The sequence below is a fragment of the Lagopus leucura genome, unplaced genomic scaffold (assembly GCF_019238085.1).
Source record: "Lagopus leucura isolate 7727_CA_CO unplaced genomic scaffold, USGS_WTPT01 Super-Scaffold_100018, whole genome shotgun sequence".
In the NCBI taxonomy this organism is placed as follows: domain Eukaryota; kingdom Metazoa; phylum Chordata; class Aves; order Galliformes; family Phasianidae; genus Lagopus; species Lagopus leucura.
Genome location: NW_024962272.1, coordinates 3,392,021 through 3,419,466, shown reverse-complemented (window position 1 = coordinate 3,419,466; position 27,446 = coordinate 3,392,021). Strand labels below are relative to the sequence as shown.

Sequence of the window (27,446 nt, the reverse complement as noted above, 5' to 3'; positions counted from 1 at the left end):
CTTACAGAAACACACTGTCCCAGTAAAACAGCAGGTTCAGTGAAAAGGAAAAGTACAAAGCTCAAAAAATGACATATGTCCTCATGAAGAATTTCCACCACTGGAGTGCACTTCAAGACAAGAACTCAGGACCATAATTAGACAAGTATCATGACAACATTCAAGAAGAAAGAAACTCCACCTAGAAATGTTTAGGATACCTTATACTTCAAGAGAAGACAGTGTGATTGAATAAAATATCATTATTTTAAAAAGGAAAATTATTTTGTAGAAATACTTTCAAGATTCAGACTTGAGGCTCAGTAAGAATAGTGTCTTTGGAAAGGCAAAACCTTGTAGTCAAGAAAAATGTCCACAATTTTTATTTATCAGAATATATTTTATTGCCAACGAGTACAAAATTGATGCTGTCATCCCCTGAAGTCTCATTTTAAAGATAAAGCTTCTCCTTCACCACTTTTAAAGACTTGTAAATATAGTAATTAGTAATGAAGAAAAAAAAAAGCAACAAAAAGAAAAATTGCAACAATAAATTAAAAGAAAGAAAAGGCAAGGAGGAGAGAGGCAGACAACTTTTTGAGGAGGAAATGTGTTAGAAGAAACAAAATAGTTCTGAAGTGGAATCAAAATATAATAGTATATTTTTCTTCCAAGAGAAGTTTGGATTTTTTGCATGTGAAATAAAATAGCAGCAAAGAAAAAGGATAAATACAAGTGCATGAATGTCCCACTGGAACTTGCTTTTATTAACCAAAACAGTAGTACTCATCTGAATCAATTTTGGGATGCTTATGTGAGTCTTCCATAATAGAAGAATCACTGAACTGGTCTACATCAGATGGTGTTTGGTGACCAGGAACATCATCAACTAAAGTGTCCAAGTAACTTCCCACTGATATTCCATCCAGACCATCACTACAGTCCTGTAAACTGCTACAGCTGCCATGGAAGGATGTGTCCTGACTTTCCAATAAGCTGCACAGGCTGCCACTCAAACTGCTCCCTCTGCTGGCAATGCCTTTCTCTTCAATCATCCACTTGATTGATTCAATACTTTCATTGATGATGAGTAGTTGTCGCATAAGTTTCACATCAGTGGCACGGAGATTAATCTACAAAGCAAAAGTAATAAAAAAGATTACTGATTTTCTCTAAAATCGAACTCCAAACAACAAGCTGGAGGCAATAGATGGATTAAAATCTCACATTTGACATCTAAGACAAATCTATTTAAATACTCAGTTAAAAAAAAAAAAAAAAAAAAAAAAAGTATTTCTACACTTTCATAGAATCATAAAATCTCCAAAACTGGAAGAAACTCACAAAGATGAGTTCAGCTTGTTGCTCCACATAGGATCATGTAAAACATCAATTTTTCTGAGAGAGTTGTCTGCAAGTTTCTTGAACTCTGGAAGATTTGGTGCCATGACCATTGCCCTGGGGACCTATTCCAGTGTCCCACCACCTAATACTCAATCTGACTCTCCCTTTCAGTGAAGTTCAAGTGGGAATCTGATCAGACTATGTAAACAGTCCATTAATAGGAATGGTAATCAACAAGACTTGTACACATGCTACTACAATATTATTATTGGATGAAAAATATTTACTATGACAACTTCTGGGGATAACTTCTATTATTCAGAAAAGTGTAACATAAATCTGTGTCCATTTAAAACTACTTTCAACAACTGAGCAGATATAAGTAGCTAGGCATTTACCTCAGGTCCTTCTTGTTAAGCCTACTAGGGTAATCTAAAATTTTCAGATGTGAGTTATTTGGAAAAAGGTTTATGAATCCTTAACATTTATTCCTGCTGTACCATTGCTCATGTTGCAAGCTGCAGAACAAATTCCTGAGAGTAGAAACAGATGCGCTTGTTAAAACTGTAAAATTCAAATTATTTAAACTCATATTTGATGAAAGTTATTAGTCCACAAAGTCTGCAAGCGTGGCAATTTGTGCAAAATAACTAATTAAAATACACACTGAGTCCTACTTCACAGCTTAATTGTTGTGGTTGATGCATACAAATAGAAGTGCAATAGGTAAAGGATTAATGGTAATTCCTAATGCCTATATCATGTTAATGGTAAATGCATATTACAGTGCTGCATTTCTCAGATATAATAAATAAACCACCTTTATGCTTCTCTTATTAGACAAATTTAACAAGCCACTTTTACTGAAATTTCCACAATGAGATGACACATAAAATTGAGGCCTTAGTGTTTAATTAATAATTTATCTCTTCTTTGTTATCTGAAATAACCAGTGTTTGCAAAAGGTTTCTCTGGAATCTCCTATTCACCTCATGAAACAAGTGATAACACTGAAAAGGTAATCTAATAAACTGAAGATAATTCAGGTTTTGCCCATGTGGTCAAGTGTGGAAAGCCATAGGGTACTGCCATTGCTGGAGTGATCTGTGGAACAACTGCCCAGTCATACAAGGGAGTCTCAGCTAAATCCTGATAAGAAAACAGTGTTAGTCTGCAACCTTGCCAGTGCTGCTGCCCTTTGCAATAGCAGCTCAGAACTACTACTAAATGTCTGATGTATCAATAGAACCAAATCCTCAGTGAGATCTGGGCCTAGATAAACTTTTGCCACAGTATCAACATAGGGCATACTTGTTTAAAACCACTGGAAAAAGACTTGATGAATACATGGGACATCATGTCCAGCATGTAATTTGTGTCATATTTCATCATGTTCTTTAATTGTACTGATAAAGCACACTACATGCTTGATACATCAACAATTTAAGACATGTACTGAGTATACTTCTCTACATAAATCTGTGCCACAATCTCTAACACATTAACATGCACTAAATACTTCTCTTACATAGATCAATAACATCTTAGCTTTCCAACAACTCAAAAGACAAAACAGTATGTTGAAAATTTCATCAATAGTATGATCTTCTATGCCAGACAATAGGCACTTTACGATATTCTCCAATTACTACATAGAAGTCAAGCATTTGTATTGTTCATACACAATTGACTGGAATCGAATCAGAATTCTCAGGAAGAAATGGCAGTCTTTTTTCTGCCAAGAGTAAAATTTGGATGTGTTTTTTTACATACTCAAATGCCAGTTCTTCTCAATATCCCAAATTACACTGACACGATATGGTTTTCAAAAAAATATTAATGCATTTTTACTCTGTTAGACACAACAGAAGATTGCACAGGCTCTGGTTGGGATGCTTCAGAGTGCAGATACTGTATTTTAGCTCAGTGAACAAAATACAGAGTACCAATGTTTTAGCTATTGCTGAACAGTCCTTTTGCAGTGTCAAGACCTGCTCTATTTCTCACTGTCAAACAGGCTGGAGATTGACAAGAGGTTTGGAGGGGACAGTTGGAACACTAACCAGAAATAACCAAAGGGATATTCCAGGCCATATGGCTGCGCTCAGCAATAGAAGACTGGTTTGGTTTTCCCAATAGCTACTGCTTGAAAACTCTCTGTGCATCCATTTGCTAGCAGGAGATAATGAGTGATTACCTTCAAGCTTTGCTAGTACCAGACTGTCTGTATAATTTTCAGATGTGTTCCCGGTCGTCTTATCCAGTCCCTAAAAGACTTCTGTAGTAGCCTCACTCCAGTACCACAGAATTTAACATGCAAAATAGCTTTATCACTTACTGTTTTAACAATGATGTTCATCTATCACTGTTTCAGATGTGAGGTTTTGAAAAGAGATTGACCTTTTGTATCTCTCATTTTTAAGTCAGTTCTTCTACTCCTACCCATAAATCACTATAAATCATTTGTTCAGCAACAACGCTGTTGTGACAGCAGCAAATTACCCAGCTTCCCAACTGCAACTGTAGACTTCAGTAATTTTGTTGTATATAAGCATGTATGGAGACCACAATTTCCCGAAAGGATGATTAAAATGAAGTTTAATGGAGCTAACAGCAATACATCACCAATGAAACAACTACTTTTAGGTACGATGGACATCTCATAAGTTTCAGATTCAGTTGGCTTGATTCCTTCCTCCAAACTGACACTTAGTCCCAAGTCTCCTATACCAAGAGCGTACTTTTCCTAAAGCAAACACTAAAAAGAAGTCTGCAAGTGTCATCTTTCTTTAACAATGTTTTTCTCATCTATGACTTTTATTGCCTTCTGCTTTAGCCCAGGAATAATTACATAAGTTGGTGCTCAAACACACAGCTGCAACTTACTTGTCTGTTAGAGTTAATGAGTATGTTCCAAAAGGGGTCAATCAGAGGGTCTAAAAACAACACAATCTCATTACATTTGACAGCTTCATTCATTATGCACAGTAACAGGTGCACTTCAGAAATAATCTGAATGGATTGAATCACAGTTAATATAGGTATTCCAGAATAGTTTCCACAGAGTTTAAGGTAGAGCACAGCACCACTACAGGGAAGGTGCATATCTTAGCACACAGCAATAAGGATGCTTTGATAAGACAGAGAAAATCAAATTCTGGTTACAGGCTTGCTTATGTATCCTGTTGGTTAGTTTGGATAATTTCAATATACATATCTTAAATGTATAACATTGAATGGGTAGTCAGGGCAAGAAAAAAGACTGAAAATGAAAATGACCACAATGACCTTTTGGTTAACACGGTCTGGTAGCATAGACTGATTAGTACATAACAGATTAACATTCAGACACTATCAGACCTTCAGTGTGGAAGAGATATCTGGCCTGAACCACCTGTACATGTTTCATACAACTCTCCTCCACTGGTTGTTCTAATAAGAGACTGCTTCCTTTACACACATAGCCCTGCTTATGGTCCTCCATAATCAGAGGTGCAATACTGTGAGCATGTCACACATATGACTCCATTACACAGATGATTTATTTATATATGCATATATATATATCTACGAACACACGCGTGTGTGCACATACATATCTGTGTACACTCACACAGAAACATATAACACAGACATATACAATATTTCCATTATTTCTATGTGTACAGCGCTTTTCAGAAAGGATGTGAGGTTATCGATTTTAGTAAAAACTCATAATTAGGGCTGTTAACAAAAACTACTAACATCTCTTGGCAACTCCCCAGAACAACGCATTAGCTGTCCTAGTTTAGTCATTTTACCTTTGAATCAAAGTTGCACTTGCAACTTGGCAAAATGGATTTGTGTTTTCCAGCCATGTGTTCTGAAGGCATGGTTTTCAGTCAGCTCCACATACCATGAGTCTCCCTCACCTCCAAACCAAGAAAGCTAAAAAAATTCAATACAATGTGTCCTTTTAATCTCTCAAACCTCACTAGTTCACTTCCTTAGTTCGCTCTCTTTTAGATTCCTGGATTCATGCGCTTCTTTTTCTTCTTCTAACTACAGGAATTCTGCAGTGATACTAACAACAACTATAAATAGTGGTCTGAGGAAAAGATATTCCTAAGTTTATTTAAAAGATATTCCTTTCATTTTTCATTTTTTTTTTTTACTCAATGCCTTTATGCTGTGTGTTGCAATGAGTCCATCAATAAAGAGAAAGAAAATGAGCATGCTGATATAACCAAGTATTTCCTTCAGGACCAATCATTTAGAGCAACAGGCAATAAGTCACGGTAAGACAAGGAGTCGTAAACCTACAGTCTAATGAATTCAAGGAGTTATTTAAGTCATCTAGCTCAGATACCAAGCTCTGCACAGGATCCTTTGTAGGACTCAAACACCGATCAAGGACTGGACAGCATGGAATTCATATTTTTGAAGCAGTACAATTTTGGACAGATATCACACAGTAAAGTGGAACTGCATGAGAGCAGTCACTGCAGGCAGCTTGGTGGCCCAGAGCATGAGTAGACTTGTAGAAAGAATTAACACAATAGAAGGTCAGACTCAATGGGTACTGGAGCTAATTCCACCTGTTGTTAATACTGACACATCCATCTATATTGCAATTTTTACAAACAGAATTTAAACTAAGAGAGTCTTTCCATGCTTTCCAAAGGCCTTTATGACACTACAGTTCAGGAGTATTAGTGTTATTGCTACCTGACTTTCTGAGGGTATGCCACCTACAGCTTTCTGCTTTCCTATTCACTTTCCTGTGTCATTCAGGATAAAGTTTTAGTTACCCACCTATGCCTATAACTCCTTTCTTTCTTTACCTCAGTTTTTCATGGAATAATGAATTCCATGAATTTATCTGAGATATAAAATATATAAAAATATATTTGTCAATGTCTAAACAATAATTTATTTTTAATCCTGAGAAGTCAGCTTCTTCACAAGAACCAAGCTTATTTTGGTCAGACTGCGTGAGACAAAGTAAGAAGACCAAATTTAGCAAGCAAATACAAAAAGTTATAAAATTCGTAAGTAAAACATCAACCAATTCTGTGTGAGAATTTGCATAACAAGCTAGAAAGACACTTAGCAATTTATTTGAACTCCAATACTCAGAATGTGTGAATCAATTAAGTTACTTAATTAGAATCACTGAGCTCACACACTCACAACAGGGTTAAATGTGGTCACAAACACACAGCCTTTGCTCACTAAGCAACAACTATAAAATGTAGCACATATGACATGAAGGTTAGCAGGCTCAGAACGATACTAAAATAGCTTCTCAACAACAGTGAGAGAGTGAAATGCCTCTTCTTCCATTTAACAGATCTAAAATAAAACCACCTTTTACAAACAAGGGTAAAATTCCTGATTCTTAAATATACAGAGTAATTAATAGGCTGTGCACAAGTTCCAACCCACTTTAATTAGCACAAACTCATGTGCAAGATTTTAAATCTGCCAGTTTCAAAACTGCCTAACTTATTCAGGATGTTTGCATGAGGTACTTTACATAATTAAACCACTTTGGGCAATGGTGTCTAGTTTGACTTCTGAATTTGAACACAGTCTTCAGCATTACCTGTTAACAAGCTAGAGATTTTTTACATCCTAGAGTGCAAGCAAGCACACAAGTTAATCATCCCCAGCCAGAAGGAATCATCTACTCACAGGTGAAACTGTAACTGCTTGTCAGAATGTTCCACATCTACTCCATCGCAAAGTGAACCAGTATTCATTAAATCAAGCACTGCAATGGTTCCATCTAGTCCAACCAACCAGCCTGATACTGTGTGAGCTCTCTCATTTGATAAGTTTCTTAAGAAGCATATAAAAACGAGGCAGAAACAAAGTTCAGCCTCAGCCTCAGAGATAAGATAGTCAGTAGGTTGAGGTAAATGCTCCAGTTCTCATCCATGCCACGTGTATCAGACTGTAATTTACCTCACACTGATCTGTGTAAAACACATCCCTTCTTTAAATTTCAGTCAATAGTTACATACATATGAGGGCTGCTCTGAAAGTAATGCCTCCTATTTTATTATTCTGGCCCATGACATCAGAGCCAGATGTTGGTGATATGACAGTACGGGTTGAACAAATATTCCATTACATTTTGTTGCAGTGTGATGGCAGCAGAGGGGCAGTCTAAAAAAAATGGAAGTATAGATGAAGCAAAGGTATGGAATTAAACTCTTCCGTGTGGAACACATGGCACCCACTGACATTTATTGGCACTTGCTGAATGCTTATGGAGACCAAACAGTGTGCAGAGAGCTGCTGGGTGGGGCATTTCAGCAGTAGTGACAGCAAAATGAAATACAAACCATGTTCTGATGGCCATGCAGATCTTCACAAGCACGGCATGCAGGCTCTTGTTCATGCTGGTGAAAAAGCATAAATAATGGTGGTGACTATGTTGATGAATATTGTTTTGTAGCTGAGAATTTTCTTCAAGGAGTGTTATTGTAGTCTTTGCATATGTTGTACTTTCCATGAAAATAAATAGGAGGCATTACTTTCAGAGTGACTTAAATAGACGAACAGCTTTCTTCCCTTCTATTGTCTTCCAGCACAGATTTGAGTCACAAGGCACTACTGAATGTTTTTTTTACTTCTTTCTTGTGTTTTTCATGGTTGTGGTAATCTCCAAGCAATATAAGGCACATACAAAGGCTACCTAAACAAATTTCACTTTATCAGAACTGTCTTTGATTTGAAGTTACAGTTTACTGATCAAGTTCACTTCCGCAAGCAGAGCAAATTACACTGACCTTTCTCAGCCGCACTTTTGTAATGAGTCACTATAAAAACATTCTTACAGAATGTTACAGAAGCATTCTTGACAGCTTACTTTTTCCATTCTTTTGCAAAAAACAATTATTTATTTTTGTGTTACTTGTAAAGATTCCAAAAATTAAAATTCATAGTATATTTTTAGGCAGCATTCACTTCAGCCACTCAAATCCCAGCTGTTAGAAAACAAGCAGCTATTAAGTTTTCAGTATGTGCTCTTGATCTTGTTAGCTTAAAAAGAAGTTCCAGCCTTGTCATCATCTCTCTTAACCTGCTGCAGTTCCAAAGCAATCCTGAACCAAGTGTTTACAATACATATTACTGCAAGTCTTTGTATAAAATTTGGTAGTAACATAACCTAGCTTGGCAAATAAGGTTTCTAAACTTGGAGGCAGGAAGAGAGGCCATGTCATCTGACATCACCTAGAGAACATTCTCCTTATACAAACAGAATTCTGTACTTCAAGTCAGAGGAAGAAAAAACACCTGAAACCAAAATCTCATTACCTAAAACAAGGAAGTGATTAGATCATACCTGAGCCACCACCAAAATAATCAGAAGGCAGAGCACTCAGTAAGTACTGAGAGTAATTCAACAAACTAGTTTCAAAGGCATGTCTTGCAAGTATATGAATAAAACAATATGCTATTACGGTTATCTTTTGATACAGTAAACTACAGTACTGGTTATTTACATTTCTCCTACAAAGTCCTACATTCATATGTGAGTTTTTTACATATTTATTGATCCCTTCAGACATGCAGGAAAACATAAGCCATCAAGTTGTGCAATTGTTTAATTACATTACCTGTCTAATAAAAAATTGGAACTTAAGGTCTTTTTCCTCCTTTCTGGAATGTACATCACACTTGCTTCTGACTATGGACAACCTATCATTTGCATTAACATACAGTAAAATCTTCATGATTTGGAGGCCTTTTTATCTTATTGTGAAAAAGAAGAACCTAAGCATAAAATCTAAGTAGATATAGTGACTGTTGTAAGAGAGAAATATATTCCATAGAGCTAATAGCAAATAACAGAAGAATAATAAAAAGAAAAAGTTAATTGGTTAAGTCTGTACTCCCTGACTCAATAAAATAAAGGCTAAAACAGAACTTTAGATATTGAAGCACTGAGAGAAAAATCAAGTCTCAGAAGGACGAATGAATACAAAACTTCCTGCATATTATTTTAAAGCTTAGCTGAATTTACATGAAAGGAAGCAGTGAGGAACTGTAACAGTTTGAGTAAAAAGTTTCTAATACAGCATGAAATTTTCACTGAATATTTCTAACTATCCCATACTGTAGTCACAGAAGAGACATTTGACCTTGGAAATGTATCTATTATGACAGAGGTGAAAGTGTCCCAGAAAATATCATGGTATGGACCTACATATGTTGACAGACAAGATAATGGCACTATAAACATGCAGGTCAATAAGCAGCAGTAGCAAATGGTGTCGAAAAGTGTTACAGTAGATAGATGGAGAATCACAACACAGGACTGTACGTTTCCTCTCCATCAGTATGAGATACCACTGGAGTGCAATAGCATATTGGAACAGATTTTTTTTCACCATCTTTCATTGTTTGCCTTAATTATGCTCGTCGTCATGATCAAAACAAGCTCCTAAAAATACCTGTTCTTTCTGAATTAGGCTAGGTTGCTCAGGACTTCGGCCCTATATTCACTCCTTTAAATTATTTAATTTTAATATAGCACTGCATAAAAATGCAGAAAAATGCAGAAGTAAAAAAAGAGATAGAAGACCATGGGTTTTTCTTAATGTATATACAAAACTTGAAAATGATGCTGGAACATAGACAACAGTAATCCTCTACTCGTTACTCTTTATTAAAAAAAGAAAAACAAAACCCAAACCAAATCAGAGGACTAAACAAAACCACTTCCACCAATACTTCTTTTATTCAAGTCAGAACTGAGATATGATAGTTTTACTGCTGGGAATAAATCAAAACTTTCTTGAAATTTAAGCCTACTTTTGCAAGATTACCAGAGAGATACAAGATTAAAAAAAAAAAAAAAATCAAATATTTGACTGAGTCTCCCCAGGGTCCAAAGTTGTATTCTGTTTGTAAAAATTCTGTGGCCTTGGAGATGGGAGAGTTTTATTAAAGCATATTTTTAATCAAATAGCCAAATCTTTACTAGCAGCAAAACTTCTGCCTCACTTACTGAATGTTTATCTGACTAAGAATAAAAATCTTCAAGATAGGTTGCAAGATAGCCTTGTAATTGTCAGTGATCACGTGTCATCTCAGAACTGCTTTAACAAAGAAGTGACATGCTGATCTGTTTCTTTCTCTGCAGAAGTGTTACAAATGTTTATGAGCTAAATCTTTTTAAAAGTATGTAACAAAAATTACTGTACATCTTATCAAATGAGTCTCTTATCCTTCCCCGCCTTTCTTTACTTAAGTTTAATCTGTGGACTATTAGCAATTCAGCGTCTTTCAGATCCAGCCTTATTTTTGTTTTTAAAAGAAAAACTTCAGCCATCACTGCAATCAATATCCTGCAAAATTACTGTTTATTACTATAGATACATTAACTTTATGCTCATCAGAAAGTACTAGCAAATTTGAGATCTCTGAGATGAAATGAAGCAAAATTGCGTATTCTGAGACCTTCAACCAAAAATATGCTTCCAAACTTCCAGATATTTATAGTTAAGTCCTTCTATCTCTTTCTTACTCATGAAGAAAGGGTTGAACAACTGGCAACCAATCTGCAACTGGGATCTCAAGGTTAAAAAACTAAAAGCAATCAGGAAATTAGCACCATTTCAGCAAGCTGAATTATTCAACTTAGCCAACACATCAGCCAAGTAGGCTGCTGCAGTTTTTAAGTCTTTTTTAAAATCCTTTTCAAAGGTATGCTTCTACATAATACACCGAAATAATGTGTTCGGCAGGTTGCAAGGCATACATCAATACAGGCAGTGGCTGACCTGGAGAGGAGATCTGCAGAGAAGGACCTAGGTGCTCTGGTGGGCAACAGGCTGGCCATGAAGGCCAATGATATCCTGGGCTACACTGAAAACAGCGTGTCCAGCAGGTCGAGGGAGGTGATCCTTCCCCTCTGCTCTGCCCTGGTGAGGCCACATCTGGAGAAGTGTCTAAGTCAGGGCTCCTCTATTGGAGAAAGATGGAGATCTTCTAGAGAAGCTGAGAGATCTGGGACTGTCCAGACTGGTGAAAACTGAGAGTGGATCTTATTAACATTTATAAAATATCTGAAGGTCACGTGTAAAGAAGATAGGGCCAGGCTCTTATCCAGCAACAGGAAAAGAGGTAATGAGAACAAACTGAAACACAAGAAGTTCCATACGAACATCTGGAACAAGTTCATTACTTTGAGAGTGACCGAGCACTGGAACAGGCTGTCCAGAGGTTGTGGAGTCTCCTGCTTTGGAGATACTCAAAATCTACCTGGACACTTTTGCACGCAAATTGGACTAGATGGATAGATTTCTTTTAATGTCCTTTGGTCACTGAAGTTCAACAGAACACAAATTAAAATAAACTTAGGAGAGAAATGACCAAGCAAAAGAAATAAAGTTTAAACACTGAGTTGGTGCTGGGGTTGCTTTACTTTTCCTCTGAAATGGTATGACTGCTCTGCAATTGTGAATGTACAACTATAAGAGTTGATGGTCACTGTGAATTAACCCATCTGAGAAAACAGCAACTGTCTCCACTGTTTCAGCCACAGCCAGTTAATGCCACAAACTACCAAAGCAGTAAGTAAATTCTATTGGTATTTGGTGTGGAAGAAAATAACTGCTGTTCTGGTATGCTAGTAATGCTGCTCTTCTCTTGCACAGAGACTTTATTCTCTACTTCTGAAGGATTTACGGTTTTCTTTTACAAACCCTGCAATTCTAGGAACCTGCCACAGGCTACCACTTCAGTCCAAAGTATTTCAGTGTATTGCAAGAATCAGGGTTCTGACAGTTACAGGGGTTGAAATGGCACTGTGAAGGCCAAATGCACTTGTAATCATAGATAAAGTAAGTCCTCTAAAACTTACTACTCTGGTTTCACGTTCACTCCTCTCTTAACCAAGCAGTTTTGACAAATCTAGAACTATAGCCTGAAGTCTCTTGAGTCTACAATGACTCCTGGTATAAATTCTCAAATTCTGCATGTTTTTGCACAGACTAATCTCAATTTATTTATTTTAATTAAAGACCTTGCTTCCACAGAAAGGATACTTCTGTACAAAGTTACATAAAAGCATTATGTTGACATAGTTGCATTTCCATGTTTGCTTTGTTCTAAATACATATTGTTTGGCTTTGACCAACAGAAACAACAGAATGAGTTAGCATCCTAACACAGAACACAAATTTGGGCTTGCAATAAGACCAGAAGAGCCACTGAAAGGCACCTTTCATCTTGCTTGTTTTCTGAAGAGGTAGCAAACTGATGTAGATCCGACTTCTGCTTGTATAAAAATGCTTCACAGTTCTCTCCTTGTTACTAGGTCTCTTTTTCCCTGTCATTTTTAATTACTGGAAGAGTCAAGGTCAGAATCTGAATCTTTATAAACTAAAACATTTTTTTCAGCAAATACTTCCTATTTTTAGAGCTGTGTACTCTAATAGTGTTTGCTATGCCTTATAAGCACACATCTTAGTCACAAAAAGGAGTTCAATCATTTCAAACAGAACATTTCTTTAAACTAGTAGAGATTCTGCAGAAGAACCCAAAAATGAACCAGAAAAATGAAAAGCAGTTGAGCTGTTTTTTTTTTTTCTTTTTCTTTTGCCCTTGAGCCTAAACATAGGAGCTTGGGTTGAGCTCAGTGCTCAATCCATTTGTTAGATCTTAAGTCTTGGATGTGCACCTCTTTCAACAGTAATAGGGTAGCAGGCCGAAGAGGCAGTGCAAGAAAATGATTCTCCTTTTGGGAGGACTTTAGTCATGAATGCAACTGGTATCTAATTACAGTGAACAAATTTACAAATTAAGCCAGTAAAGTGTTTATTAAATCTGAAACTCACAGTATTTAAACAGCAATTCAGCACTGCCTCAGAGGCATTAAATGTTTTCACTTCACCTATATTGCACCCAGCAGACCCATAGAGTACTGCGGGTAGTTTGTTTTACAGCACAGTAAATGAAGCACTCAAATAACTTACCCGGGCAGCTTAACGTGTCTGTGCTTCCTATTACCTAACAAATTTGCCATATCATTTCTTTGATAAAGTATTAAAAATTGCCAGGTTGATAGGAAGGGAGAAGAATTAGACTGGCAAATACAGAGTTGCATAGCCATGTCTTGACTTCTCCATACCTATGGAATGACTGGATAGTCATGAAAAAGAGAGTAGCTAACAGTAATAGTTGGCATACGTACAACACTTAGAACTCTCCAGTGTTCTTTCCTCTACTCCTCTTATGGAAGGAGAAAAATGTCCTTTGGAGCAAAGTCAAGGAGGAAATGCTCAGCTGGATTTTATTTCACACATCATCCTCTGCTGGAAGACAAAGGCACTCATTGCTGGAACAGTGCGTAGGGCATTTCTGAAACAACTGACCATCCATGTCTGCCTCTAGATTTGATAAAACCTTGAGGTGAGTTGCTCGTATCGCTCAAAGCTCTATAAATGAGGCCTACAAGAATTCCTTCCAGCAGTCTATAATGAACTCTTCACAATAAAGAATCCTGTGGAGCTTGCAAACTATTGAGGTACTTAACTGAATAGCTTTTCAGAACTGGAAGACTGGATCACAGGATGTGCTTAATGGATACATTGCTCACTTTGGACATAACCCAGTTCTCACTAGAGACAAATATGGACATGGAAAGAAAACCGCTGATGCCTAAGCTGCACACAGCTAAATGACAAAAAGTTTAAAAACTATGAAAAAGAGGATTACTTCAACAAATAAAAGTACTATTTTTCTCAAAAACACATCCTCCAGTAATAGTTACCTTATAACAAAGAATCCAGACATTGAAGGTACAATCAATAGAGATGCATTAATTTGACAGAAATTGCTATGCAGTTGTGAATTCAACAACTACTGAATAACTAAGTATTCTAGTCAGACACCTATGGACTAGAAGAAGAAACAGCAATGCAACTAAATTACAGTATATCCATATCAACAGAAACACAAAAAAACTCTCTGACATCATAGGTTCTATTGATACAGCTACAACATGTTCTAGACACAGAATAAGAACATAGCTCACACTAGAGATGGCAGGGCCTTTTATATGTACACATAGCTCTAGTACACTGCAAAATCAAACCCAAAACCTACCTACACTCAGAGCAAGACTTACTACTTCATAAATAGCATTACTGTGGTGAGCGAGGTAGAAATGTCTTTCCAGCTAGATCTGGTATGTACTCATTCAGCTGATAGAGCACCAGTCATATCCTTAACTGCAAAGAATAGCTGTGCAAGAATGTTTTATTTTCTACATTAAAAAAACATAACTGTTTTAATTATTAATCTCCTCAACGGTTCTTACTGTACTCAGTATTTCAGAACAAATATTTCTACTTCTTCTTCAAGTTCTGCAGGTGTCACTCCCACCTAGTTCTCTTCAGTCCTTCTCCAGACCTTGAATAACTTAGTCTCTCTGTCACAGAAAAGTTAATGTTTATTAAGTGTCTGAAAAGGTCAACATTCACAGGTTTAAAACTCTTAGTATTAGGTTTCCCTTTTGTCATTAACTGAAGTTATCCAATGGCAATGATGGTATTTCTGAACAGTGCTTGAACACAAGGACACAGCACTGCAGAATTAACAGCTTAATCTACCAAAGTACACCCAGAGTACACTCCAGACTTTTCTCATGAGAAAGCCAGACACATGAAATGTCTTACAGAAGTTATTTTTCCTAATGCACCCAGTAAATTTACTGACCCGAACTGGGTTATCCTGTTCTTTATAATTGCTTTGTTGATAGATGCTCTCACACTACAGTCCAAATTCAAGTTTGTCCTGCTTCCTTCTTTAGTTATTTTATTATATATATATATGTATTTTTAACAACTATAATTAACAGTTCTTCAGCAATGAAGATGTATACTTAACAGTTTTCTGATACACCTGCATATAGCCATTTTTTGTTGTAGTTATTTTGGAGCAAGGCTCAAGCTATTTGCAGTCATCAGAACTTACAGACTCATAAATTTTCAATACATCTCCAGTACAGAAGGTTTGCATTCATAAAAAATATGCTAAGTTTCAAGCACTGCCTGTTACCTATGTTTCAGTTAGAATTTACAAATTTCTATATATAAAATTACAGGCTTTGTAGAATGAAGACTCTCTGATCTGAGGTGACCTTAGTATTGCTATGCATAGAGATTTTACAGCCTTCAAAGAGTCCAGGTGCCCCAGTTGCACTGGCCCCAGTCCCGCATTAGTAAGGATAATGGCAATTTGAAGCCAAAATTCAACAGAAGAAACAATCAACATGGGGCAAGTAATCCAGAACTAGAAAATCCATCACTGATTAGCAGTCTCACAACAGTGAGAACTGTAAAGGAAAGGCTACAAGTCCGCGTTTGTACCTAAATATTCTTCTTTTTTTATTACAAGATCTCCTACAAATTTTTATGTTCAGATGACTTTATCTTTGTAATTAGTAATCTGGAAACCAACAGCTGGTTCTGTGTAAGATACCATAACTATTATGGTTATAAATGCAGGTAAAAATCTAAGAGAGAAATCGCATTTAATCACATCAAATTAGAATTACTTTTCAGCAGATCTGATATTCTCTCTTTATACTCCTGTATGTTCACCATCATTTGCTCCAGATTCTAGAATCCAGTCTCTTTTTTAGGACGTGGACAAGAATGAAACTCTTAGGAAATAAACATATCAAATGCTGAAAGTTTACTGCGCTTCAAGCTTGAAAGCAAAGACAGACAAAGAATCTTGCAATTCTTAAAAAAAGTGAAAATGCATTTTTTTTTTTTTTTTTTTAAACAAGTTACTGTTAGGGATTTCTTTTTAAAATAAAAATTAAAAGTGCATTTATAGGCTGGTCATCTCTGGTCAATGTAGGTATTGTCCAGTTTACACAGGAAAGATTATTTTTAACTATTGTTAGTCACAAGTATCCGCACAAAAGTCAGTTCTGCTGATTTCAACAGCAAGTTTGCCATTTGCAAAAAGATGCTGTAAGTTGCTTAAACTGTAGAGCTCTGTGCATATGCCATCTAGCTTTCAGCAAAACCCCACATCTTTTCATTATGAAATGTCACTAATCAGATTTTAAAAAACAACTTCAAAGACAAAATTCTTCCTCCATCTTTGAAACAAAGTAATCAGGAAAGAAACACCATGAAATGATAATGTACATTATTTCAAATCAGGGCTGACAAAAAATGTCGTTTGTAATTTGACTGTCTAACTGGATCTTCAAGTGCAGTGAAGTACCCGTAACGCTACTGTGACAGTCTCTTTGCAAATTCACACTGATACTGCTAGCTCAGGTATCTGCAAAGTTTCACTGACTCCTGAACAGGCAGTAATTAATAAGGTAAGCACACATGTATTTCCTGGGGACTTAAACCCTTCAGCAGCTGGTATGGCTGAGTAAGAATGACCGGAAGTACAGACTGAGTGCAACATGGATGCTTTCCAGAATTCAAGTCCTTTTATCAGGGACTGCATTAGATTTGCTAATAGCAGTAAGTATGAATACAGAAGTTAAATAAACTTGTTCACCTTTTACTTCTGAAGATGGTCTTTAAAGACAAAAAAAAAATTGGCAACGTTCCTGCAGAAATTATTTTCTTGATAGATTTGGTAATTTTCCCAAAGTATCAATCTGTCAACCTATAAATCTCTTTCAACCACAACACCCTACCCACTGTAATGCTGCCTAAAATTACTAAGTCCTCCACCACACAATGCAAATCTGAACTTGTTAGCAAGATCAAAGACTATTACCATTTTCAGTGAAATTCCATTGGACCCATAGTAATAAGTTAATTTTTACTTCATTTTTTTTTTCCTTACTCCTAAAAAAGAGCCTCACTTTAGGGGTTTACTGAATAATTGCTCACTAAGCAAATCAGACTTCCTACCGAGGCCTGAAGCTTAGTCACTAGTAATTTTATAGCTAAGATTTCATCTTCAATCAAGTTTTTAAACAAAAATTTCAATTAAGCTAATAAAAATCTGATAGCATCTGATACAATACTCTGCATTGCTGACTAGACATACTAACCCAGACCTTGCCTTCAAGGTCAGTTGATGTCACTGTGAGAAACAGTAAAAGTAGCAGTCTGTACCTACAGCAAGTGTTAAAGAGGCACTTCAAGTCAATAGTTTACTGTTTAGGAATATCTTTTAAAAAGTTAATAATGGCAGAGATAGCCACAGTTATGGATCTAACAAATCAAAGAAAAATTGAAATTGCTCAAAACTGTAAAAGCTAGTAAAAGAAAGTTAGAGCAGATCTCCAATATACACCTTCACTTATGTGCTAAGGATATGTAAAAATGCTTTAAAAAAAAAAAAAAAAAAAAAGAGAGAGAGAGAAAGAGACACAGACAGAAGGAGAAGGAGGAGAAGGAGAAAAACAGAAAGAGAAGGAGAAGGAGAAGGAGAAGGAGAAGGAGAAGGAGAAGGAGAAGGAGAAGGAGAAGGAGAAGGAGAAGGAGAAGGAGAAGGAGAAGGAGAAGAAGGAGAAGGAGAAGGAGAAAAAGAGGATTGGCATTGTAATGATCATATTTGCTTTAATTCCAATGAGTACAAGTGCCATTTGTTCTGCTTCATTTTGCCAGGCCTTTGTGTTAATCAGCTTTTAAAATGGTTATTCTAGAACAGAACTATTAGAGCAAAGGGAGAGAAAACTCAGCTAATGAGAAAGCATAGACATACCTCTGTCCCAAGCAGCTTTAGTACAAATCTGGCATACACAGCTTCTTCAAAACAGGATTGTTTCAACTTTTTTATCCCTTCTCCCTGAAAGCAGCTGCATTCAGAATATCCAGCTTGGCCTTCACTCATTAACAATGTTTGATTCTCAACAATGTTCACTGGAAAGAAACTCATCTAAAAGTTTATCTCTCACTTTGAAGACATAATTCACCTTTTTTTCTGGCCCCAACTATTCTTATGCAAAGTTGGTAGTGTTTGTACTCCATGTGCAGACTGACTACACTCCACTGAACATTTTTAGCTTTCAAAAATGCAACAGACCGTTGATATGGAAAAAAAAAAAAAAAAGAAAAAAAGAACTGAAATTTAAAAAAAAAAATCACATCACCTTTTTTCTTAAAGTTTTCTTAAGAAATTCTCCCTTTGAATAAACACAGAGCTTGTGAAAGAGAAATGAGGCTTCTGAAGAAGCAGTGGCTGCTGATTACTTACTGCTGTGTGTAGCTGCTGAAGTTATATGCACAGTTGAGCAGGAGACACCAGAAATAGGGCTGCAGATATAAGAGATGTAAGTATTCAATACACTCTAGGTTGACCAGAAAAGAACATTTTGACCTGTGCTAGCATCTGCAACTTGCTTTTCTTGTTATGCAGTGGCCTTAGGCCTCAAAGGTTTCCAGGATTATCAGTACGGCAGCACTGTAAAAACTGAAGGCCCCCTGGCTCAGCAGGTCTTTATTTCAAGAAAGTAGAAACATTTCAAAAAAAGAGACTGTGTGGTATTCTGTGCATGATTTCATTGACTAAAAAAAAAGAAAAAAATTAGGCTCCAGGGAAAAACAATACTCAATATAGCAAAAGGATCAAGCAATCAAAATGCAAGCCTCAGTCAGCAGATGTACAGTTTTACCCCTATGCACCTATCAATCTGTCACAGACAAACATTCTACATCTAAGTTAAATAGGGATATGATTACATCACTTAATGTTCTCCTGCAGCAGATAACACGTGAGAGGTAATCACATCAATCACATCCACCATGTAATTCATGCTCTTCCAGGCCCAAGTACATGGCAACTTGATGGCAGGCATCTCAAAATTTCCACCACCTATCTCTTCTTAGAAGAATCCAACCCAGCAGATTTAGAATGTTTATCTGAAGATGATGAATGTAGAAAGTAGTTGAAAGAACAGAAAAATTGATTTCATTGGTGACAAAAGGAAAATGTGCATGAGATGGATGAGATGAGATTTCTCATTTTAAAATGAGGAGAAGTCACACCTATTTCCATGTCTGTACAGATGAATTTACACTGGCCACTGAAAAGATACATACATCCTGAGATTAGCCTTAAAGTCCACTCCTAAGCATCACAGCCAGGTTCAGGTGTGTTTTCCTTGTTCTTTACTGTCAGGGGACAAACAATAGGTACCTGTAGAAAACACAGGTGTGTGTGCTTTCTACAGGTACTTTGTGGATGCTCTGGGTAGAAATGAGATGATAAAAAATAGTTAACAATAAAATACATTCTTAGCACAATGAAAAGCTTTGGAATCATCATGCATTTAAATGCAATAAAAGATCAAATTTTACTCATGTGCTGATTATAAAATTGCTTTGTTTCTCAGATGTCGTTGAAATTTGTCAACATAGATTGGCCAACTTTAAAGATGAAGATGTCAGCACACCAGTTAGTCTCAAGTTTTCCATATCTGACTATACAAATAATCTTAAACATGAGTAAGAATATGAACAAATCTGAAAAACACTGGTTAGCAAATGCCTATTAAAAAAAAATGTCTAAAGCCTGAGTCAAGTAAGCAGAATAAACCGTGCATGTATATATCTGAAAATCTGTGCTGCAGAAGCGGATACTGCAGAGCAACTATGAAAAGGTAGCATGATAGATGTCTCTTGATTTTCTCAGCTTCTAATTTTTTCAGTTTTTTGCATGCTTACTACTGCAGCAGATACTACCTAGTTTTCTACCCATTCAAGGCCTCTCAGGTACTCATGAGAGCCAAAGAATAATATGGTAGGTTTTGACAAGAAATACTGAGAAGATAGATAGTACTTCTAGTTGTTTCAGAAATGATGTTCAGAAAAAAAGAAACAGATACAGAAACAGTTATTTTTACCATATATTGCTTTTAAATTGATCATGCCTTTACAAAGTCACAAGAAAAACTCAGAAGGTACCCAGGTTCAGGTTATGAACCTGAAGAAATCCTACAGATAGAGGAGACTACGTTACTAAAGAAACTAGAGGATAGCCACAAGAAAATAGTTCAATTCCAAATTCTGGATTACAGAAAACAGATGATGACACAAAAAATATTTAGAGTATCTATACCTTACCTTATAGAAAGAATAGTCATTATAAAGCTTAATGGGCATACACAGAATAAAATTCAAATGGAGAGATGTGTAACAGAATTCTTTTGATTTAAGAAATAAGGCAATAAGTAAGATTGAAACCTTGGACTTCAGGAGAGCCAACTCTGACTTCTTCAAGGTCCCACTTGGAAGTATCTCATGGGTTAGAGCATTGGAAGGGGACTCAAGAGATTTGGTTGACATCCAAGCACCACTTCCTCCAAATTCAAAACTGGTGCATCCCTAAGTGAATCAAGTGAAGGTGGCAAAAGACCTGCATCAATGAGTAAAGAAGCTCATGGGAAAACTCAAATGGAAGAAGAAAGTCTACTGAATGTGATAAAAGGGTCTGGCTACATGAGAGGAATATATGAACACTATCAGAGCATGCAGGAATACACAGTGACACAAGGAAGGCTAAGGCCTTCCCACTTGGAATTAAATCTGATGAGGGACGTTGAGGAAAACAAGAAAGACTTCTTTAAGTATGTCAGTAGCAAAAGGAAGGCTAGGGAAAATGTACGCCCACTGCTGAATGAGGTGAGTGCCCTGGTAGTGGAGGACACTGGGAAGTCAGAATTACTGAATGCCTTCTTTGATTCAGTCTTCAGTGCTAACGCTGCCCCTCAGCAATTCTAGATCCTGCAGGTAAGAGAGAGAAGAATAAAAGAAGACTTGATAAGATCTCCCCATTTCTTCATAAAGAAGATGCTCCAGGCCCCTAGTAATCTCAGTAGCACTGTGCTGGAAACTCCCTAGAAGTTCCCAGAACTGAGCAGGATACTCCAAGCCTCACCAATACTCCAACGCTCATCTGACCTCACCAGGACAAAGAGGAGGGGGAGGACCATATTCCTTGATGAGAAAAGAAGACTTCCCACCAGTTGAGGAGGATCTGTCAGAGACCATCTAGGTAAACTTGCTGCACAAATCCATGGGCCTCAATGAGATGCACACAAGTGCTGAAGTGACCACTCATTATCATCTTTGAAAGGTCATGCAGAGTGGGAGAAGTGTCTGAGACCTGAAGGGAAGCCAATGTCACTACAGTCCTGAAAAAGAGCAAGAAGGAGAGGACAGGAAAGTACAGCCCTATCAGCTTCACCTCCACCTCTGGGAAGATGATGTAACAGCTTATTTTGGATGTCATCATCAAGCAAATGGAAGAGAAGAAGGTTATCGGGAGTAGCCAACATGGATTCACCAAAGGGAAATCATTGTTGATCAACCTGGTAGCCTACTATGATGCCATGACAAGCTGGATAGATGAGGAAAGAGCAGTGGATGTTGGCTACCTTGCTTTAGCAAGGCCTATGACACTTCACCCGTAACTTCCTCATAGGAAAGTTTAAGAAGTGTAGGATAGACAAGTGAACAGTGATTGTGGATTCTGGATTGAGAACAGTGGATTGAGAACTCACTGACTGAAGAGCTTGGAGGGTTGTGATTAGCGGGCATAGTCTAGTTGAAGGCTGTAGCTAGCAATTCCCCAGGAGTCAGTACTGAAACATCATCAGTGGCCTGGATGAACGGAAAGAGCGCACGCTCAGCAAGTTTGCAGATAATACAAAGCTGGGAGAAGTGTCTGAGGCACCAGAAGGATGTGCTGCCTTTCAGTGAAGTCTGGATAGACTGGAAAGTTGGGCAGAGAGGAACCTTATAAGATTCAACACGGGTAAGTGCAGAGCCGTGCACCTGTGGAGGAATAACCACATGTGTCAGTACTGGTTAGGGATGACCTGCTGGAACAGAGCTCTGTGGCAAGGGACATAGGTGTTCTGGTGGACAACAGGTTGGCCCTGAGCCAGCAGTCTGCCCTTGTGGTCAAGAAGGCCAATGGTATTCTATAATGCATAAAAATGAGCGTGGCTAGCTGGTCGAGGAACATGGTCCTTCCCCTCCTCTCTGTCCTGGTGAGGTCAGACGAGCGTTGGAGTATTGGTGAGGCTTGGAGTATTCTGCTCAGTTCTGGGAACTCTTAGGGAGTTTCCAGCACAGTGCTATTGAGATTACTAGGGGCCTGGAGCATCTTCTTTATGAAGAAATGGGGAGATCTTATCAATGCTTATGAATATCTAAAAGGCAGAAGTCAAGTGGATGGGACTATGCTCATTTCTGCAGTGTGCAGCAACAGAATAAGGGGCAATGGAAACAAACTGGAACACAGACGTTCCATACAAGCAGGAGAAAAAATTCTATACTTTGAGGATGACAGAGCACTGCATTAACTTGCCCAGAGAGGTCGGGGAGTCTCCTCTGGAGATAGTAAAAATCTACCTGAACACTTTCCTGTTTACATGCAAAAAACAGTAAGTCAGACATTAAAATGAGAGAGAACAGGAGAGGTCAAGGATGCTGAGTCTAAAACATGTTCACTTCACTCTGAGAGCTGAGAGAAAAAGGTGAAAAATAGAAAATCAGCAAATTGAACATTGTGACATGAAACTTCACATGTAATGTAGAAGAAGAGATCAACTTATAAGGAAAACACAATGAACTCAAGTCACTTGATTTTTATCCCTTAATAGGCCTGTCATTACAGGTCTCAGCAGTCACGCTGAAAACTGACTGCCTTATTTGCTTCCTTTGCAGCTCAATTCCCCTAAGAGTTTTATACTATAACCTATACACACTCTAAACCCTGATGCAAGTTAAAAATTTTGATAATTGACAAGAAGGATGCTGACAGTGTTTGAACTGTGTTAACAACAAATTTACAGTGATTGTTGCACTAAAACGCAATGATAGCTCTGCAAGCATTTCTTAAAACCTATGAAGCCACAAGACACTAAGTGGGATATAAGTGACTCAAGATTGAGGTCACAATCTTGGCTATTAACACCTGGGATATCCACTCTTGATTTCTCTTTCCTCTTTGCCAGTTATTCTTTAAAAACTCTCCTTCCTTCACCAGCATTGTGCTTACACATTTAGTGCTTGCATCAAGTCACCTCAGTAAGTTGCCAGCAAAATCTTCATCCCAACAAGGAAATTGTATAGATTTTGATCAAGTAAGCAATGCGGTAAGAACCATGAGAAGAACCACTAGCTAAAAAAGTTGTTGGAGATCTCAAATAATGATTGTTATCTGAAAAATAAAAAATAAAAAACCCAAAACGAAGCAGAATGGGCTTGAGTGTGTAGAACTCCCTACTGTCAGAATAGTACCCGCTAACAACTCAGTATTTGCTGACTTGCTTTTTTGCTTGCAAAGAGTGCAGTGGTTCCTTTTGTTTTGCCTTAACGAGGCAGTTTTGTGGCACCGCTGAAAATTTTCTTAAAGAGGCAGGTAAGCTTCTGTTTTAAGACAGTAAGTACGAGAGAAGTTCTGAAATAAGTAGCCACAAATAAATTTCCCAGTCATGTTACAAATAGGCATTTGATGAAGGATTACTGTCTGGAACTAAATAAACCTCTGAAAAACACTGCCCAGAACTGGAATATCTGAGCTTCCAATTCCATGACCTCCAGAGTCTCTTCAGTTACGAGAAGTCACCAGGAAACAGCTGCGATGTAGAGAATACATTTAGAACAGAGAGATGAAGGTGTTATTTTGTTTATTGATACACCAACACTCAGGGCTTTTAACTAGACGTCAGAAGAAGGGCAGGTGGCAGCGACCCATCCAGCTGTCACTCTGCAAGAAGCCTGCAGAACCTCTCGCCCTGGGGCCGGCCAGCTCAGCCGCCTCACACGCAGGCGGTCTCCCCGCTGTCCCCCGGCCGCACCGGGCCACGGCGAGGTCAGGGCCCGGGGCGCCGCGCAGCCGCTCCTGGCGCTCCCGCCCGCAGTACGGGGGCGCTCCCCGCGCCGAGCGGGCCGGCCCAGGAGAGCGGGGCCTGGGGGCGCCGCCTTGCGTAGCGCTGCGAGCGCCTCTTCGGAGCTCCCTCGGCGCCCGGCTACTCACCATCTCCTGCCTCAGGAGGCGAAGTTTGGTCTCCAGACGCGCGAGGGCGGCGGCGCGGCGCCGGCTGGGGGCCGCAGCGGGGCCGCGAGTAGGCTCGGCGGCGGCGGCTGCGCGACCCGGGTGCTCCTCCCCGCGCAGCGGCCGCGCCAGGCTCTCGGGCACTTTGCGCCCCAGCTTCTGCTCGACGTCGCGGAGGTCGGGGGCCGCGCCGGGCTCCATGGCTCGCCTCGGAGGGGCTGCGGCGCCAGACGGCGTTAGCGTTACCCGCGGCCGCCCGGCCGCTCCACGGGCGCGGAGGCGCGGTAATCCGCGGCAGCGCCGGGGCCGGCGCCCGAGCCGCGCGGGTGACCTGCCGCAGACATGAGGCTCCCCTCGGCGCAACGCCCCCCCCTCCTGCCCCCGGCCCTCTTTTGCCACCAAAAAATCTAGCGAGGGGGAGCGAGGGGAAAAACCTCCCCCGAAGTTACGGGGTGGGACGCGCCCCGTCCCCGCAGCGGAACCGCGGTACGCCCTGGCGGCTGCCCGCCCGCCCTGGGCTGCGGGATCCGAATCATCGCGCGTCCCGGCCGGCTGCAACTTTAAAGCCCGCTGGCAGGTGGAAGAGGCGCGCCCCGGCCCTCCTACCGTAATGCTTAGAGAAGAGGCGCGGCTGCGACGCGGCGCCCCCGCATGGCCAACGGGGCAACCCGGCCGGCGGCTCACGGCGGCGCTGAGGGGGCTGGGGGGACTGCGTGCTGCTCGGGGGGTCGGGGGAGATGGGGGGAGGGGGGAAGGGAGGAGGGGGGAGGGGGAAGGGAGCTTTCTCAGGTACGGAAAGGAAAAGTGAAATGAAAAAAAGAAAAGAGAAGAAGAGGAACAATAAAGAAAAAAAGAGAAAAATAAAGAGGAAAAAAAAAAAAAAGAAAATAGCAGAAGAAAATAAAAGAAAAAGGAAAAAGAAAAGGAAAAAGAAACTTCCAGGTAAAAGCAAAGTAAAGAAAAAGGAGAAGAAAAAAAAAAAGACTGAAAACAAAAAGGATTTAAAAATATAAAAGAAACAAAAATAAACAAAGGCAGCTTGTAGAGCTCTGTGACCTTAGATCACTTTCTTACAGGGCTAGGAGTGTATGTACAGACTGAATGTTATTCCCACTTCAGCAGGTTGCACTGCAGGAAGGCTGATTTCTCCTTATTCCACCACACTATTATTATTTTTGTACCTTCTTCTCTTTAAAAAGCAAAGTGTGTTAACTGCACAGGTGACTGTAACTCTGATAACAATTTATGTACTAGCCGTGCTGATAGCAGAGCTAGAAGCACTGTGTCATTTCTTGGCATGATGTGTTGCACTGTAACACAGTTATAGCACTAAAAAACATTACACAAGAATCATGCTGTGTGACCAGACCCATCTGTAGGGCTACTTCTTACATATTAGAGGTGTTGAGTGTGAGGCCAACCACAAGAAGTGGTGTGGGAAAACAAAATGTAGTTACAACAATCTAGATATTACTTGTTCGCTAATTTAATCAATACTGTAAGAGTTACTGATCAAAGAACTTTGGAAGGGTTTGGTACAGTCAAGCAAAAATCCTGTTGGCATGAATGAGAACTTCTCAAGTGCACTGATTTAAGGCCTGGACCCTTTTAGTCAATGTAACAACACCATCTAGAAATCCTTTAATTGAGATGTAAGCAAAGGCATTTATTGTCCCTTGTGTCTTCTAGGACTGTTAAGTTCAGATGACAGAAAAAGTTTACATATTCCTATCAGAAACGAAAACCCAAAGCAACCACACACATAGAATCAGAATTGTCCTTACTCCTTCCCCCTTCCCACAGTAAGTGTTCTAAAGATCTGTTTTAATTTCTGTCTACTCGGAGAACTGTTTCTATGTATACTCTAATCAAAATTGTTTGTACTGTTTTGTAAATTAACAAGGACTGCGCTGAAGCTCTTCCTATGTGAACTATGAACATCTCATTAAATGAAAGTTTATGTTACTGTCTCCACAGTACTGAACTATGAAAGGAGGCTTTGTTATATGAGAAACTCATTATAAAAAAAAAGTATGGTTCAAATATATTTGATCTTTTATTTCAAAATGAAAGTGAAGATATGAGCAGAAACTATCCTAATTTTCATGTTAATTTTTAGTAAGTGTTGTTATATCCAGATAGCAACATTCAGATAGTAAAGTGTCTTACTAAAGTAACTTACACATTTGTGAATTTATGCTTTACTGTCTTGTGCTGTGATTCTCACCCCTTTGCATTAGTATAGCAGTATGCAAATCAATGGCTTTAGTCTTAAATTACAAAGATAAAAAATTATTCATATATTAAATCCACCCTCTCAGATCCTCAGGGTTATCAGATACATTGGTAGACTAATCTATTTTTCAAGGAAATACATAGATTTTTCTTTAAGTAAACAAAACATTGTGTAAATTGCATTTTCATCCTGTGGAATAGATTCACTATCTTCATTTTAGTATTATTGTTCTCTTCTGCACTGTCCTTTCCACCCTTCAAGTGAGATATGGCATTGTTTTGAATCCTTTGCTCTTTGAGTAAGGCCATGTAGAGCAATATTTTCTAGTGTTTTCAGTGTTTTTACCTTCCCTAGCTCCTCCTATCACTTCTTCATTTCTGTATCCAGAAGTCTTGATATTTCACTCTTTCAAAGAGTGAATTTTTGCGTATACAGGAAATGAATCTATCCAGTCTCTTGATGTATAGGCACTCAACTGTTAAAACATTTCCTCTGCCTCTCTTACTGGATATAAAAGCCAAGGAATAAAAGTTAATTCATATTTCTGTACTGAGCACTGCTTCAGACTTCCCTTAAGTCAAATCATGGTTTTACATTTCCTAAAAGAAGAAGTTGGAGGGTGGGTGTTGTATTAAATACTTTGAAAATAAACCAGAGGTACTGAAATGATTCTTCTCTGTACTTTTATTGACATCTTAAATCTATGAGATCTGGAACATGATACTGTGTTTGTCCAGATGGATGAAAGTATTGTATGTAAACCTTAGTGCCATCACATGTCATACCTGCATTTTCCAAATATTACATTATCAACCTGATTTTGTGAATCTTAGGTTCATGGATAGCCAGGTTACTGCTTTTCAGCCTCTAATGTAAAATTCTTATT

At 38.6% G+C, this 27,446-nt stretch overlaps 1 protein-coding gene across 1 annotated transcript; it reads right to left on the bottom strand.

Moving 5' to 3' along the window:
- Positions 1-358: 358 nt before the first annotated feature.
- LURAP1L (leucine rich adaptor protein 1 like) lies at positions 359-24,525 on the bottom strand. Its single transcript, XM_042877560.1, has 2 exons — positions 24,307-24,525; positions 359-1,112 (listed from the first exon to the last, which is right to left on the bottom strand). The coding sequence occupies exons 1-2, from the start codon at positions 24,523-24,525 to the stop codon at positions 747-749; spliced, it is 585 nt and encodes a 194-aa protein (XP_042733494.1). The 3' UTR covers positions 359-746.
- Positions 24,526-27,446: the final 2,921 nt, after the last annotated feature.

What these genes read in the sequence shown, in the direction of transcription:
- LURAP1L (XM_042877560.1), bottom strand. Translation starts at nt 24,525, where the DNA reads ATGGAGCCCGGCGCGGCCCCCGACCTCCGCGACGTCGAGCAGAAGCTG. An exon ending in GCCTCCTGAGGCAGGAGATG is followed by an intron (nt 1,113 to 24,306) that starts GTGAGTAGCCGG and finishes TTTGCTTTGTAG; the next exon opens with ATTAATCTCCGTGCCACTGA.